Source organism: Ranitomeya imitator, chromosome 2 (genome assembly GCF_032444005.1).
Source record: "Ranitomeya imitator isolate aRanImi1 chromosome 2, aRanImi1.pri, whole genome shotgun sequence".
NCBI lineage: Eukaryota > Metazoa > Chordata > Amphibia > Anura > Dendrobatidae > Ranitomeya > Ranitomeya imitator.
Window position 1 is genome coordinate 158,934,479 of NC_091283.1, and position 17,988 is coordinate 158,952,466.

General features: G+C 42.4%; 1 protein-coding gene across 3 annotated transcripts in view; it reads right to left on the reverse strand.

The window, feature by feature from the left end:
- Positions 1-377: 377 nt before the first annotated feature.
- ENTPD2 (ectonucleoside triphosphate diphosphohydrolase 2) overlaps positions 378-17,988 on the reverse strand; it is a 98,530-nt gene continuing 80,919 nt past the window's right edge. For all 3 annotated transcript variants that reach the window (XM_069747632.1, XM_069747630.1, XM_069747631.1), the window contains exons 6-9: positions 7,506-7,775; positions 7,045-7,164; positions 4,911-5,048; positions 378-3,654 (exon numbers count right to left, since the gene is read on the reverse strand). In XM_069747632.1, the coding sequence (XP_069603733.1) occupies positions 3,451-3,654; positions 4,911-5,048; positions 7,045-7,164; positions 7,506-7,775 (732 nt within the window). In that variant the 3' untranslated portion in view covers positions 378-3,450. The remainder of the gene's footprint in view (positions 3,655-4,910; positions 5,049-7,044; positions 7,165-7,505; positions 7,776-17,988) is intronic.

Below are 17,988 nucleotides of genomic sequence, written 5' to 3' on the forward strand. Positions count from 1 at the left end.
CCAGGCAATGTAGCAACTGAATCACCTGTATAATTAAATATTCGGCAATTCCTTACCATTTAAGATCCCTGCATGCCGTCAGTGAACAGAAACATTCCAGATCTTGACAATTTGTCACAAATCAGTCCTGCAGACACCGCTGTATCGCTAATCGTATTAGTACTTTTTTTGTGACGTGATTTGCACCTGTGCGACCAGGACACTTTACCAATCTGAATGAAAATGACATTTTTTCCATTCACTGACCACAATCAGATCTTCATACAATAGATAGTGTTAAAAAAACAACAACAATCTATTCACCCTGTAGCTTTCTAACATAATACATGCAATTTAAATAATCATAACGCAGCACATAATTAGAACTAGAGTAGATGCACAGTTTTATGACCTTTAATGCCATTCAATAATAACCAACAGTTATAACATTGCTCATGCCCATTTGTTAGAACACTAAAATCATCGGGTAGGAAGACCTGACATAAGCCATGGTCAGCAACCACTGCCCTAATGATAATAAATCTGATATACAGTCTCCATAAAGGGCTGGATTGATGCCACTGGTCAGAGGGTTGCGTCATTCAAAACCTATAAACAGATCCAGATGTAATAATACAGTGTTACAGTAGGTGGCAGTGTTGCACAACAACATAAAAAAAAATCATCCATGTATAGTTAGTTACATTGTGTGGGTATATATAACTAAGTAATGTTATATGCCCTTTATAATCGTGCAGTAAACTTCTTACTACATAAAAATGTGTATTACATTCAGTCCATATGTGGCCTAGACTTCACAATTGCCTCGGTAACAGCATAAGGCTTGGGGGGAAAAAAAAAAAAAAATCACTAAACTAGTATACATATATACATAGGTCAACTATGCGGACTGTAGATGAACCATCTACCCTTAATTTGGCGTTGGTCTACATGGCCTCCCCCATCATTTTATGATCAGATGCCTATTATCACCATGACTATGGCAAAACTTAGGGTATGTGCGCACAGCGTATCCTTCCCAAAACGCTTGCTATTGTAAATCCATTTTGCTGCTGATATGTGGATCTTTACAAGGCTATCTTTTTTCCAGAAGAGATTTAGAAGAACAAAATTGTACGTCACTTCTCTGAGGAATCTCCTGAGGGAGATGTCTCCAGACAAACAGATGCAGAGAAGCTTCAGAAAAAACAAAAATGAAAACTACTTCATAAAAATAACGCTTCCCCCGCACCCCCCTCAAAAAAAAAGTGCACATATAACCTAAGTAAACAATAGTATTCATATACAGGTGCTTCTCATAACATTAGAATATCAAAAAGTTAAACTTCAATACCAAAAGTGAAACTCCTATTCATTACAAACAGTGATCCATTTTGAGTGTTTATTTCTGTTTATGTTGATGATTATGGCTTTCAGCCAATGAAAACTCAAGTAATCTCAGAAAATTAGATTAATAAAAAAAATAAAAAAAAACACCTGCAAAGGCTTCCTAAGCATTTAAAAAAGGTCCCATAGTCTGTTTCAGTAGCTCCACAATCATGGGGAAGACTGCTGACTTGACAGATGTCCAGAAGGCAGTCATTGACACACTCCACAAGGATGGTAAGCCACAAAAGGTCATTGCTAAAGAAGCTGGCTGGTCACAGAGTGCTGTATCCAAGCATATTAATGGAAAGTTGAGTGAAAGGAAAAAGCGTGGTAGAGAAAGGTGCACAAGCAACTGGGATAACCGCAGCCTTGAATGGATTGCTAAGAAAAGGCCATTCACAAATTGGGGGAGATTTACAAGGAGATTACTGCTGCTAGGGTCATTACTTCAAGAGCCACCACACAGACATATCCAGGACATGGGCTACAAGTGTCACATTCCTTGTGTTAAACCACTCATGGCCTATAGACAACGCCAGAAGCAACTTACCTGGGCCAAGGAGAAAAAGAACTGGACTGTTGCTCAGTGGTCCAAGGTGTTGTTTTCAGATGAAAGTAAATTCTGCATTTCATTTGGAAATCAAGGTCCCAGAATCTGGAGGAAGAGTGGAGAGGCCACAATCCAAGCTGTTGGAGGTCTAGTGTGAAGTTTCCACAATCAGTGATGGTTTGGGGAGACATTTCATTCTCCAGCAGGACTTAGCACCTGTCCACACTGACAAAAGTACCAATTCCTGATTTAAAAACAACAGTATCACTGTGCTTGATTGGCCAGCAAACTTGCCTGACCTTAACCCCATAGAGAATCTATGATGTATTGTCAAGAGGAAGATGAGAGACTCAAGAGCCAACAATACAGACGAGCTGAAGGCTGCAATCAAAGCAACCTGGGCTTCCATAACCCCTCAGCAGTGCCACAGGCTGATCGCCTCCATGCCATGCCGCATTGATGCAATAATTAATGCAAAAGGAGCCCCGACCAAGTATTGAGTGCATTTACAGAACATACATTTCAGTAGGCCAACATTTTGTATTTTAAAATCATTTTTCAAGCTGCTGGTGTTATAAAATATTCTAATTTACTGATATAACGACTTTTGGGTTTTCATTGGCTGTAAGCCATAATCATCAACATTAACAGAAATTAACACGTGAAATAGATCACTCTGTTTGCAATGACTCTATAATATACGAGTTTCACTTTTTGTACTCAAGAACTGAAATAAATTAACTTTTTGATGATATTCTAATTTTGTGAGAAGCACCTGTAGATGTAATATACAGCTGCCCTGATATACAAAAAGTCTTCAATGGGGAGAATTGTAATATCCATTGTCCTTATGTACCCATGTAAATAAAATAAGAAAGAATTTAAATCTTGTGAATTAGAGCTATTTTGTGCATTTCCAGGTCCATCTTGGACTCTAGACACATTATAAAACATACCAGCAGCAGAATATAGGATTTTCCAGCTGCCATGCTTTTTTTTATTATTTTTTTTTTTTCTTTAACTTATTTCAAGCATAAATATTTAGCAGGATATGCAAATCTGGATATAGACGGATTTTGGAATGTGTGAACCTATGCACGGGCAGCTTTATTACTCCTCTCCTGTGAGCAGCCATACTTATTAAAAGCCCAAAATACTACCATCAATAGAAGGGCTGTATCCTAACACTTAACACCCAAAACTTGTAGAAATATTTGCACCATAAAAAAAAAAGAAAAAAAATGATGCTTATGTTAGCAACTGATCACATTAACATTGGAAAAGAAATACAATAAAAAAATGTCAATTAAAAGCCTTCTTCCTTCGTAAAACTTATACACATCATTATGGATCTTCCTTGTGGGTGCGGTATAGACATCCGTTGTCACATTCCATGCATGAGCTTCAAATTAAAATATATGAAGTTATCAAACCCAGTTTGGATTATATAGGAACTCAATTAGATATGCAATAATCCTCTCTGTTGGGCAGAGAAAACTAATAAGACGTGACCCATCCATCGTTGTCTGACATCATATAGTTTGCTGCTGTTTACTGGATCTGAAGGTGCTGAAGAAGATAATCAGACCCACAAGAATGATTATCACGAACAGAAAGATGAGAGCAGCCCAGGAGCTAAAGTTGGTGGCTTTGAGAACAGAAGCCTCTTCTGCAGGTATCATGTTGGTGAGGTTCAGCATGTATCCCAGGGCCCAGCCAATGGAAGTGTCACCAGCCTTGTAGAAAACAAGCACAAAATCAATCAGATCAGTAAATAAAAATTGCATATAAAAGTCAGCTTCCGGTAAATCAGGGTTCTCAAACAAGCGGCACGCCGATGTCAGCTGCTGGCATTGGTATTGCTGTTGTACCAATAAAAGTAAAATTAATTGAGATATCAGTAGGTTAAGGGTTTTTGAATATCCATATTGAAGAAGGAGCCCCATATAATGCTCCATACAGTTCATGATGGACCCCATAAGATATTCCATACAAAATCTGGCCGCATAAAGTTTATGATGGGCCCCATAAGATGTTCCATATTAAAATATGCCTCATATAATGCTGCACAAAAGGTTAATAATGGCCCCATAAGATGCTCTATAGAGATATTTACCTCATATGCTGTTGCTGCGATTTAAAAAAAAAAAAAAAAAAGACACTCACCTTTCGTCGCTCAGGCCTCCGGCACTTGCAATATTCACCTGTCCTCGTTCCACCTCCAGGCGCCGGTCCGTCTTCCGCGTCCTCTGCACTGACGTTCAGGCAGAGGGCGCGCACTAACCACGTCATCGCACCCTCCGACCTGAGCGTCACAGCAGAGGACGCGGAAGACGGAGCGGCGCCGGAACGAGGACAGGTGATTATCGCGCAATACTGCTCCCCCCCCTTATTATACTCACCTGCTCCCGATGCGGTCCTTGGCAGCTTCCCTGATGGTCTTCGCCGGGTGCTGACAGCTTCTTCCAGCGTTGAGCGGTCACCGGTACCGCTCATTATAGTAATGAATGTGCAGCTCCACTCCTATGCAAATGAAGTCGCGTCCATATTCATTACTGTAATGAGAGGTACCATGTGACCGCTCAACGCTGGAAGAAGCGGTCAGCGCCCAGAGACCATCGAAGATGCAGGGACCACGCCAGGAGCAGGTGAGTATGTCACAGCCGCCGCTCCCCCTTCCCCGCCGACTTCCCCTGGGGACAATGACTAGAGTATAAGCCAAGAGGGGCACTTTCAGTCTAAAAAAAAAAATGGGCTGAAAATCTCGGCTTATACTCGAGTATATACGGCAACTACAATATGGGGACATGGATGGAGACAAGTATGGGGCAAATTACGACAAGATTGCGTTTAAAAAAAAATAAAATAAAAACTAAAATATAAAACTAAAGTATGCAAAAAAAAAAAAAAAAACTGCGCTGATAGACTCAAAAGCCAGGTGAATAGTGCCAATTTAGGAGACCCGTGTCACCTTAATAAAGAGAATACCCACCTTCTTCTGAAAGCTGATGTCGGGGAAGGTTTCATTATCAAATTTGTATCCGTTGCTGATCAGCAGATATACGAAGTTAGCGGTGGTGCAGTAACCGTTGAGATGCTTTTGCACGCTTGCAGGAGCTTTGCTGGAAAGCTATAGAGGAGAAAAATAAATAAATAAATGGTGATTCCCAGGGTTATATCTTTGATAATACGTACCACACCTAAAATTTTCCTTTTTAGCAAGTTGGAGTTATTGGACCAATACTGGGAGCACCACAAAATCACATGTGACTAGCTAGCCTCCGCATCACTTATACATGGGTTAAATACAGTCCTGCTCATAGGATATTGGCACCCATGAAGTTTAAAGTACATAATTTGGAATATCTCCTGAAAAAAAAATGAATCAGTGATTTTTTTTTTTGTATAGAGCACTTGTGTTAAATACAAGATAGCAAATGATAAGCAATAATTTAAAAAATAAAAAACAACCATGAAAGGGAAACAAAAAAAAAAACCTTGCTGTGGGCACTCTTTACATTAAATTAGTATAGAAACATTTTGACTCGGCTATGGTAAATCACAAATGATAATCACCTGCGATTGTCTGTGCCCGTTTGACATGAATTAGCCAATGAATGGTGATTTCAGTGTTTTAAAAAGCCACATAGTACGCCCTGTTCCTTTGTCAGAATGATGAAGACCAAAGGAGCTGTCCGAGGACATCAGAACTGCTTTATTAGCAAACGCAAAACATCCAAAGGGTATAAAGCCATCCCACAAAGACTTTGGTATCCCAATTTCAGCAGTGTTCAATGGTAAAGAAGTTTGCAAACCATGGGACCGTTAAAAACCTCCCCGGACGGTGTGGGGGTGGGGGAGAATGTAAAATTGGTAAGAGATGTCATTGAAGGTTGGTGCAAAAGCTGAAAAAAAAAAAAAACAACAAAACACTGCTTCAAACATCCAAAGACCTGAAGGCCCACCATGGTTTCAACAAGTACCATACGCTGCACACTAAACCAAGTAGAGCTTTATGGGCAAAGGCCAAGGAAGAAACCATTGATGACGAAAAGACAAAAAGGAATGACCGTTCTTTGCCAAAGAGTACCTTGACAAACCACAATCGTTCTGGGAAAATGTTCTGAGGACAGCTTTTTGGCAATGCAAAGCAACAGTTTGTTTACAGACAGCGCAACAAAGCTTATAAGGAAAATAACACCCTACCAACAGTTAAGCATGGTGGAGGATCCATAATACTGTGGGGTTGTTTTGTTGTGTCTGGTACTGGAGGCCTTGACCGTTATCACAGGAATGATGAAGATCAATGAAATATCAGATATTAGAGCGAAATGTCCTACCCAGTGTAAGAAAACTTAGTTTGAGTCAAAGATCATGGGTCCTCCAGCAAGACTTACAAAAGCACACATCCAAAAGTACACAGGAATGGTTAAAAAAAACAAAAAAAAAAACGAACCTCAATCCCATTGAAAAATCTTTGGGGTGAGGTGAAATCTGATATTGGGAAAAAGAACCCTGCAAACATTTTAAGAGCTTGAACAAACTGCAAGAGAGTGGGCGAAAATACCAGCTGGGCAGTGCAAGAAGCTTATAGATGGCTACAAGAAACGTTTGGAGGCTGTTATCAGTGCCAAAGGGTGCGCAACCAAGTATTAATTAGGGGTGACTATTGCTGCACATGCTGCATATTTTGTTTCTTCTTTGAAATTGCAACATGTAAGCTGAAAAACAATGTTTTATTGTATTACTTTGGACCACTAATTAAAAAATCCCAAGGATATAACTTTGGCACATTTCCATTTATTTCTGAAGATATTGCACAGTCTATGAAAAAAATTAAGGGGTGCCAATAATGATGAGCAGCACTGTACATACTTAGGAATTATTTCACGTAAAAAGTTGAACACCTTAGTCCAGCAAGAAGAACTCCGTAGCTAAGCCAGCGTATCCAAGCCATGGGTGTATGTGCAATACAGCAGCTGCTTTATTATATATTTTAGCACTAAACCCCAGTGCATTTGCAGAAAAAAGGATTTCTACAATTACAGTAAATATGAGTGCTTGCGCATCAAGATTTTCCATAGGGATATTGAGTGACTGAGCTGAGTGGGTTTACAGTGACTCACTTCATTGAAACTGGAGGAGCAGATGGCATCGGTCGCTGTCCGCAGATCATCTAGAGAGTTAACTGGCATGTTCATCACAGATTTTATGAAGTCTACGGTGTAAAAAAAAGCTGCAAAAGCCTGAAAGAGAACAATAACTATTATTGTACTAAGTTGTGAGTTCACAGAATGGACTTTAATACATGATAAAATGCGACTATAAAAGTTTCCATGACAATAGCAGGCTACTCCACTAATTGTATTATTTGTTAAGAATTCAGTATATGGTAACTTTTGAATCAAATATTATTCCTAGTAAATGCTAATTCTCAGAAACAGCCCCACAAAACACTTTCCTATATTTATGCTGGGCTAGGACCCCAGGGGGTAGGGGGCTGTTGTAGCTGCATTGATAGTCAACCAGCTTTCCCGAGATCATACAGAATTAGAACCTCAGAAGTAGATAACTTTTTATAACTTACAATAAAATTCCCAGACACTTTGGGCTGGAAGATTTTATCAAAGGAGCAGGAGGAAAATGGACAGTCAGAAAATTCGAAAAGGGTTTCTACAAGTCTTCGGCACTGTTCTGCGTCCCCGATGCCATTCATTAACAAGGACTTTGATGGGTCATAGTTCGGAGGCCTCTCACTCGCCGTGCATGGACTGTCATACACATCCTCAAATGTTAACGACTTGTTAAAATTCTTTGGCCAGCATGGATTCTGAACATTGGATGAGTAACCTTGTTCCTGAAAGACAAAAACAAACAAAACAAAAACACCACAACTTAATTTGGTGCTAAGTATTATTTACATATAGTCTAGTTTAGCCCCTTAGTGACAGAGCCAATTTGGTACTTAATGACCGAGCCAATTTTTACAATTCTGACCACTGTCCCTTTATGAGGTTATAACTCTGGAACGCTTTAAAGGATCCCGGTGATTCCGAGGCTGTTTTTTCGTGACATATTGCACTTCATGTTAGTCGTAACATTTCTTCGATATTTCTCACGATTATTTATGAAAAAAAATGGAAATCTGGCGAAAGTTTAAAATTTAGCAATTTTCAAACTTTGAATTTTTATGCCCTTAAATCAGAGAGATATGTCACACAAAATAGTTAATAAATAACATTTCCCAAATGTCTACTTTACATCAGCACAATTTTGGAAACAAAATTTTTTTTTGTTAGGAAGTTGTAAGGGTTAAAAGTTGACCAGCAATTTCTCATTTTTACAACAAAATTTACAAAACATTTTTTTTTGGACCATCTCACATTTAAAGTCGCTTTGAGGGGTGTACATGACAGAAGATACCCAAACTTGACACCATTCTAAAAACTACACCCCTCAAGGTGCTCAAAACCACATTCAAGAAGTTTATTAACCCTTTACGTGCTTCACAGGAACTGAAACAATGTGGGAGGAAAAAAAATGAACATTTACCTTTTTTTTCCAGACATTCTACTTCAGAACCATTTTTTTTTTATTTTCACAAGTGTAAAAAGAGAAAGTGAAACGCAAAATTTGTTGTGCAGTTTCTCCTGAATACGCAGATACCCCATATGTGGGGGTAAACCACTGTGTAGGTGCACGGCAGAGCTTGGAAGAGAAGGAGCGCAGTTTGACTTTATCAATGCAGAATTTGCTGGAATTGAGATCGGACGCCATGTCACGTTTGGAGAGTCCCTGATGTGCCTAAACAGTGGAAACCCCCCACAAGTGACACCATTTTGGAAACTAGACCCTTTAAGGAACCTTTTTGTAGATGTGTGGTGAGCACTTTAAACCCCCAGGTGCTTCACAGAAGTTTAAAACGTAGAGCCATGAAATTATAAAATCACATTTTTTTTTTTTTTTTTACAAAAATGATGTTTTCGCCCCCAAATTTTTAATTTTCACAAGGTTAACAGGAGAAATTAGACCACAGAAGTTGTTGAGCAATTTGTCCTGAGTACGTCGATACCCCATATGTGGGGGTAAACCACAGTTTGGGCGCATGGCAGAGCTTGGAAGAGAAGGAGTTCCGTTTGACTTTTTCAATGCAGAATTGGCTGGAATTGAGATCTGACACCATGTCGCATTTAGAGAGCCCCTGATGTGCCTAAACAGTAAAAAAAAGACCAGCAATGACACCATTTTGGAAACTAGACCCATTATGGAACTTATCTAGATGTGTGGTGAGCACTTTGAACCACCAAGTGCTTCACAGAAATTTATAACGCCGTGAAAATAAACAATCCTTTTTTTTCCCCTCAAAAATGATTTTTAGCTCGCAATTTTTTATTTTCTTAAGGGTAACATGAGAAATTGGACCACAAAATTTATTGGGCAATTTATGATAATACCCCATATGTGGGGGATGGGCACTGTTTGGGTGCATGGCAGAGATCGGAAGGGAAGGAGCGCAGTTTTGGAATGCAGATTTTGATAGAATGGTCTGCGGACGTTCTGTTGCGTTTGCAGAGCCCCTGATGTACCTAAACCGTAGAAACCCCCCCACAAGTGACCCAATTTTGGAAATTAGACCCCCCAAGGAACTTATCTAGATGTGTGGTGAGCACTTTGAACACCGAAGTGCTTCACAGAAGTGTGTAATGCAGAGTCGTGAAAATAAAAAAAAAATTTTTTCCACAAAAATTATTATTTTAGCCCCTAATTTTTTATTTTCCGAAGGGTAACAGGAGAAATTGGACCCCAAAAGTTGTTGTCCAATTTGTCCTGAGTACGCTGATACCCCATGTGTTGGGGGGACCACTGTTTGGGCACACATTGGGGCTCGAAAGGGAAGTAGTGATGTTTTCAAATGCAGACTTTGATGGAATGGTCTGCGGGCGTCATGTTGCATTTGCAGAGCTCCTGATGTACCTAAACAGTAGAAATCCCCCACAAGTGACCCCATTGTGGAAACTAGACCCCCCAAAGAGCTTATCTAGATGTGTGGTGAGCACTATGAACCCGCAACTGCTTCACAGGAGGTTTATAATGTAGAGCCAGGAAAATAAAAAATCATTTTTCCACAAAAATGATCTTTTCACCCCCAAAGTTTTACTTTCACAAGGGTAACAGGATAAATTGGCCAATAAATTTTGGGGTCCAATTTCTCCTGAGTACTCCAATAGCCCATATGTGGGGGGGGAGGGACCACTGTTTAGGCTCATGGCAGAGCTCGGAAGGGAAGGAGCGCAGTTTTGGAATGCAGACTTTGATAGAATGGTCTGCGGGCGTTATGTTGCGTTTGCAGAGCCCCTAATGTACCTAAACAGTAGAAACCCCCCACAAGTGACCCTATTTTCGAAACTAGACCCCCCAAGGAACTTATCTAGATGTGTGGTGAGCATTTTGAATGCCCAAGTGCTTCGCAGAAGTTTGACGCAGAGCCGTGAACATAAAAAAATCATTGTTTTTCCCACAAAAATTATTTTTTAGCCCCCAATTTTTTTTATTTTCGTAAGGGTAACAGGAGAAACTGGACCCCAAAAGTTGTTGTCCAGCTAGTACTTAGTACGCTGATGCCCCATATGTGGGGGTAAACCACTGTTTTTGGGTGCACGGCAGAGCTCAGAAGGGAGAGAGCACCATTTGACTTTTTGAGCGCAAAATTGGCTGTCTCGTTTGGAGACCCCCTGATGTACCTAAACAGTTGAAACCCCCCAATTCTAACTCCAACCCTAACATGATCCATAATCCTAATCACAACCCTAACCCCAAAACACCCCTAACCCTAATTACAACCCTACTCAAAACCCTAAACCCAACACACCCCTAATCCTAATCTCAACCCTAACCTCAAACCTAACACTAACCTTAACCCTAATCAAAACCCTAAACCCAACACACGCCTAATCCTAATCTCAACCCCAAACCTAACCCTAATCCCAAACGTAACCCTAATGCCAACCCTAACCCTAATCCAAACCCTAATCTCAACCCGAATCCCAACTCTAACCCTAACTTTAGCCCAAACCCTAGCCCCAACCCTAGCCCTAACCCGAACTTTAGCCCCAACCCTAACCTGAACTTTAGCCCCAACCCTAGCCCCAACTCTAACCGGAAAATGGAAATACATACTTTTTTTAAATTTTATTATTTTTTCCTACCTAAGGGGGTGATAAAGGGGGGGTTATTTACTATTTTTTTTTAGTTTGATCACTGTGATAGGATCTCACAGTGACCAAAATAAAACGAGGAAGAATCTTCATCTGCAGGCTGGCCGATCACGGCGCGCGCACTGCGCATGCGCCCGCCATTTTCTTCCCGGAGGAAGATGCCGGCGGCCAGGAGAAGAAGCAGAAGGACCCAGGGACACCGGTAAGTATAACAGGGTCCCCGATCCCCCCCCCCCCCATTTCTCGTTCCTCTGATGTGCGATCACATCAGAGGACAGAACACCACCACATTTTTTTGGCGGTTGCTGGTAAACGGTTAATTACCGGCGATCACAAAATAGGGGTCGGTAAAAACCGACCCCGATCATGTTCTTTGGGGTCTCGGCTACCCCTGGCAGTGAGTATTGGGGGGCGATCGGGGACCCCATTTCTCTGTCCTCTAATGTGCGATCACATCAGAGGACAGAGAAATTAAATGGCAAATCGTTTTTTTTTGCGACCTGCCGCTAAACGGTTAATTACCGGCGATTGTAACTCGGGGGTCAGTAAAAACCAACCCGAATCATGTTCTCTGGGGAGGGGCGCTATACACTTTTCCCACAGCACGGTAAAAGGCGTATTGGCGGTCGTTAAGGGGTTAAAGGATACCGAGGCTCTACCAGCATGGACTACGTTACTGCACACAAGAGGATTCCCATGTTAAAGGAAATTTGTCAATAAGATCAACCCTTCTAAGCTGTCCATTTGGCCGTGTAGGTCTAGGAAGATAAATAAATTGATAAATTGTCGGCGATCTGACGTTTTATTCCAGATAAATCCACATTTTAATACGTAAATCCGCTGTTAAGATCTATGGGCAGGTCATCGCTCAATCTTAGAATTTTCCTCCAGAGCTTGTACTGAATGAAAGGGTGAATTACCAGTGAGAGACATGTAATGACTGACCGTGATCTACTGTAGCCAATTTCCATGTTAAGAAAAATGTAGATTTTTCTGGAAGGATTCATCAAATCACATGTAAAGATATTTTTATTCAGCTTCCAATGCCCTACATGCCCATATAGACGGTTAGGAGAATTGATCCCACTCTCAGATTTTATTTATTTTATGATAAAGATTCATAACCTTAAACAGGTTGTGGGGGATTCATTTTTATTTTGACACAAGATGGATGCCCAATGCCATCCCATCGGGAGGGCGGTAATGTCACGATGGGGGCAGGCATGTGGCGCTGTTGTTGCCTAATGGCATCCTGTGATAATCTAATGACTTTTGCATCAGGGGACTCATGTGCTTGACGCCTGCGCTTATATGCATTGTTTTTGTCCCAGCGATGCTGTTGCTCTTCAAGAGTCTCATTTGCCTTTTGTGGTCTTCGACGTTGTGCCTTTGCAGCTTTCCTTTCATGGTCATACTTTTTAGGAGGAGCCATGTTGGTGTTAATATTTGCTATTTAAAAGGGGTTTTCCCACGAACAAAAGTTCATTTTAAAAATTGTCTGTGTCTGACCGTGTACCGAACATACCACAGCTCCTGGGAGGAAGCAAAAGACAATACTGACAGTACAGCAGGAGATCGCAGAGGATACATTTTGTGAGGTAAAATATTGTTTAAAAACAGTCAATGCAATATTTTACATCACAAAATGAATCCACTGTGATCCCCTGCTGTAATGTCAGTATTGTCTTTTGCTTCCTCCCCTGGCCAGGAGATGTGGTATGCTCCGTACATGGTCAGACACAGTAAATTTTTAAAATGAACTTTCGTTCGTGGCAAAACCCCTTTAATGTGACCGACTTCCTCTGCCTGTAGACACGTCGCGCATCTGCCGCCGGGATCAGCCGAATGATTCACTGCACCTGCGCGTAATTTGCGCAGTAAATCAGAACGCCGCCATCTTTGTGCAGACAGATTCGCAGCCGTTTTCCATGAGTTTACAGTACCATGTAAACCTATGGAAAACAAAATCCGCAGTGCACATGCTGCGGAAAAAAAAGCTCGGAAACGCTGTGTTGTTTATTCCGCAGTATGTTCATTCTTTGTGCGGATTCCGCAGCGGTTTACACCTGCTCCATTATAGGAATCCGCAGGTGTAAAAATGCAGGTGGAATCTGCACAAAGACTGCATAAAATCTGCGGTAAATCCGCAGGTAAAACGCAGTGCTTTTTACCTGCGGATTTCTCAAAACCGGTGCGGAAAAATCCACAGAAGCTACTTCTACGTGTGCACATACCCTGAGTGTGTGAGTGTGGTGTGTGTGAGGTGCGACTGTTCCGCTGGTGGTACCGCGCAATAGGTTGGTACCAGCAGTAGTTTCCATATTGAGACCCCCATCACTTGGGTGTCCCAATATGGCGGTCGGTGAACTTCCTCCGTTTGGAATTCTGGGATACGGTGACATCTGGACAGAACAGGAAATTAAAACATTACAAGGCAATTATATAAATAGATAGGCTTGCAATTGTAGAACATAATAAGTGCAGACATAGTAATCCTCCCTGGGTCTAGTGCTGCCTCTCCACCCCTGCATCACTCTTCGTGCTGTAGTCACAACATCACCACTGCAGTCTGTCAACAATTGACAGCTGCAGCAAATCACTGGACTCCCACAGTGATGCCGACAAACAGAATGAGCTACCAGTGATTGGATGTAGTGGTCAAGCGTTCTGTAGATGCGACGTCACCAATGCAGCCCGTCAACAAAGACTGGGACAATTCTTGACCTGTGGAGGGCTGCTATAGAGTTGTTTGGAAATTTCTACATCTGACAAAAATCTCACACAATCCCTTTAAAGGGAAGGTGCCATCAAAAAAAAATTTTTTTCAGAAATTGTAAAAATGTAAAGAATTAATGATTACATTTTCTTAAAAAATATTATCATTTGTTTATAATTTAGTAAAATATGAAAAATAATTTGAAAAGTTTTGGAATTTCCACTTTTCAACACTAGGGGGAGCAGCTGCTGAAATTTCAGAAAAACCTAGTGTAGAAATAGCTCACATTACAGCACTGCAGTAATTATGGGCGGAGTCTGCTGACGTGTGATGTCTCCTCTCCTCTCCTTCTGGGTGTTTGCTAAGGGATTAGAGAGGATGAGATTCAGGAACCCAGTGAGCAGCCATTTTGTTTGTGACTGCAGAGTATGGCTGCCGTCACACTATCAGTATTTGGTCACTATTTTACCTCAGTATTTGTAAGCCAAAACCAGGAGTGGAACAATTAGAGGAAAAGTATAATAGAAACATATGCACCACTTCTGCATTTATCACCCACTCCTGGTTTTGGCTACAAATACTGAGGTAAAATACTGACCAAATACTGATAGTGGACGGCAGCCTTAGGCTACTTTCACACTAGCGTTGTTGGCTGTACGTTGCAATGCGTCATTCAGGAGAAAAAACGCATCCTGCAAAGTTGTCTGCAGGATGCGTTTTTTCCCCATAGACTAACATTACCGACGCATTGCGACGTATTGCCACACGTCACAACTGTCGTGCGACGGTTGCGTCATGTTTTGGTGGACCGCCGCCACAAAAAAAGTTACATGTAACGTTTGTGCGTCGAGTCCACCATTTTCGACCGCGTATGCACGGCCGAAACTCCGCCCCCTCATGCCCAGATCTAACAATGGGGCAGCGGAAGCGTCGTAAGACTGCTTCTGCTGCCCACGTCGGACATTTCTTTCACAGCATACGTCGGTACGACGCACTGCGAAAGGCTCGTACCGACGCTAGTGTGAAAGCAGCCTTATACTGACAAGTAGACAGTCACCGAGGATGGCAGGCAGCAAGGATTCTGGGAGATATGTGGTGGAGGGAGCAGGGTGACAGCAGCACAGAGTATTTCAGGAGAGCAGTGTGCTGGTCTATGGGGGCCCCTTGTTTGGTGCGCGGAGCAGCCAGGGATTGTACATAGAGCGCTGTCTTTTATACACATGGATGGACCGTCTGCTCCACAGAAATCCAGGAAACATTTCTGCGGATTGATGGCCTGGTCTGATCCAGACTTTGCATGCAGACCCCATTCCCTCCTCAGATCTTGTCTTCTCCATCCTGTCCTGGCGATGTGTGAAAGCGAGGCGACAGGCGCAGTCCGGGGTGACACTGGGAAGGAAATGTAGCCATATAGTAACGATAAAAATGAGACCCCTCTCTTCAGCTACCTCACCAGCCTTCCCCTGACTACACCTAACTAGAGGTCATGCTGCCCCCTCTATTACCCCAGACCCGCGTGCAGGTGCTCAGCCAGAACCACCATAGAATGGGTCCGCTTTCTGAAGATAATACTGCCATAGTGTTCTCACATAATACCGCCATATAGATCACACACAATACTATCAAATAGATCACACAATACGGTCATACAGTTCTCACATAATACCACCATATAGATCACACATAATACGGCCAGTGTTCTCACATACCGCCATATAGATCACACATAATACTGCCATAGTGTTCTCACATAATACCGCCATATAGATCACACATACCGCCAGTGTTCTCACATACCACCATATAGATCACACATAATACTGCCAGTGTTCTCACATACACCATATAGATCACACATAATACTGCCAGTGTGCTCACATAATACCGCCATATAGATCACACATAATGCTGCCAGTGTTCTCACATAATACCGCCATATAGATCACACACAATACCACCATATAATTCTCACAATACTGATCAAGCATAATACCACCATACAGATCACATAATACCGTCATATAGATCTCACATAATGCCATAATACAGCATGACGCTCGCAGCTCCTGTTATCGTACACATTGAGTTGCGTGTGCAATGGGGAAAGATATGCAGGGGGGAGAGGAGTGCATAGAAGTGGATTAGATACACGGTTCACCAGACAGTATCACACAGGAGAGGATTAGATACACGGCTCAGCAGTCAGTATTTCACAGGATTAGGCTATGTGCACACGTCAGGATTTTTTCCTGACATAATCCTGAGAATTCTGCCAGAAATCCGCATGCTTTTTTTGCGCGGATTTCTTGCGGAATTTGCGCGTTTTTTGCGCGGATTTTTTGCGTTTTTTTTGCTTTTTTTTTTATTTTCCGGAATGTCCTTTTTGATAGGAAATCCGCAAAAAGATAGAGCATGTCCGGATTTTTTGCGGTATGCGTTTTTTTTTGCGGAAAAAACCGCTAACATCTGCACAAAAAATGCGGAATGCATTCTAAATGATAGGATGCATAATGTTAGCGTTTTTTTAGTGGATTTATAGCGTTTTTATGGCGAAATTCCGCAAAAAAAAAACGCTAAAAATCCGGACGTGTGCACATAGCCTTAGATACACAGGTCAGCACAGGATAGGATTAGATACATGGCTCACCAGACAGTATCACACAGGAGAGGATTAGATACACGGCTCAGCAGACAGTATCACACAGGAGAGGATTAGATACACGGCTCAGCAGTCAGTATTCCACAGGATTAGATACACGGCTCAGCACAGGATAGGATTAGATACACGGCTCAGCAGACAGTATCACACAGGATAGGATTAGATACACGGCTCACCAGACAGTATCACACAGGAGAGGATTAGATACACGGCTCAGCAGACACTATCACACAGGAGAGGATTAGATACACGGCTCAGCAGACAGTATAGGATTAGATACACGGCTCAGCAGACAGTATCACACAGGAGAGGATTAGATACACGGCTCAGCAGACAGTATAGGATTAGATACACGGCTCAGCAGACAGTATCACACAGGAGAGGATTAGATACACGGCTCAGCACAGTATTACACAGGAGAGGATTAGATACACGGCTCAGCAGACAGTATCACACAGGAGAGGATTAGATACACGGCTCAGCACACAGTATAGGATTAGATACACGGCTCAGCAGACCGTATCACACAGGAGAGGATTAGATACACGGCTCAGCAGACAGTATAGGATTAGATACACGGCTCAGCAGACAGTATAGGATTAGATACACGGCTCAGCAGACAGTATCACACAGGAGAGGATTAGATACACGGCTCAGCAGACAGTATAGGATTAGATACACGGCTCAGCAGACAGTATCACACAGGAGAGGATTAGATACACGGCTCAGCAGACAGTATAGGATTAGATACACGGCTCAGCAGACAGTATAGGATTAGATACACGGCTCAGCAGACAGTATCACACAGGAGAGGATTAGATACACGGCTCAGCAGACAGTATAGGATTAGATACACGGCTCAGCAGACAGTATCACACAGGAGAGGATTAGATACACGGCTCAGCACACAGTATCACACAGGAGAGGATTAGATACACGGCTCAGCAGACAGTATAGGATTAGATACACGGCTCAGCACACAGTATAGGATTAGATACACGGCTCAGCAGACAGTATCACACAGGAGAGGATTAGATACACGGCTCAGCAGACAGTATCACACAGGAGAGGATTAGATACACAGGTCAGCACAGGAGAGGATTAGATACTTGGCTCACCACAGTATAGTGATAGATGCAGGGTCTGATGTCCTGTGAGGAGCTACAGTGAGGTTGGAGCAGCACAGAGCCTCCCCCATCCCCCTCTGTTACCTCTCTGCAGCTCCAGATAAGAGGACATCAGACCACAGCACTTCACCCTCTCTAGCGATTCTAGAGATTACAGGCAGCAGAGGACAGGGAATGGCCGCTGAGTGTGAGAGGAGACAGATGGAGCTGCTCCTCCAACAGCACGGCTCTCAGTCACAGTGGAGCTCACAGGTACACTCCACTGTGGGCTAAAGCAAGATGGCGCCGACCTCCTGCCTCTGCTGTGATGTGGAGACCGCCCAGGGGGCGTGGCCACATCAGAGCAGAGAAGC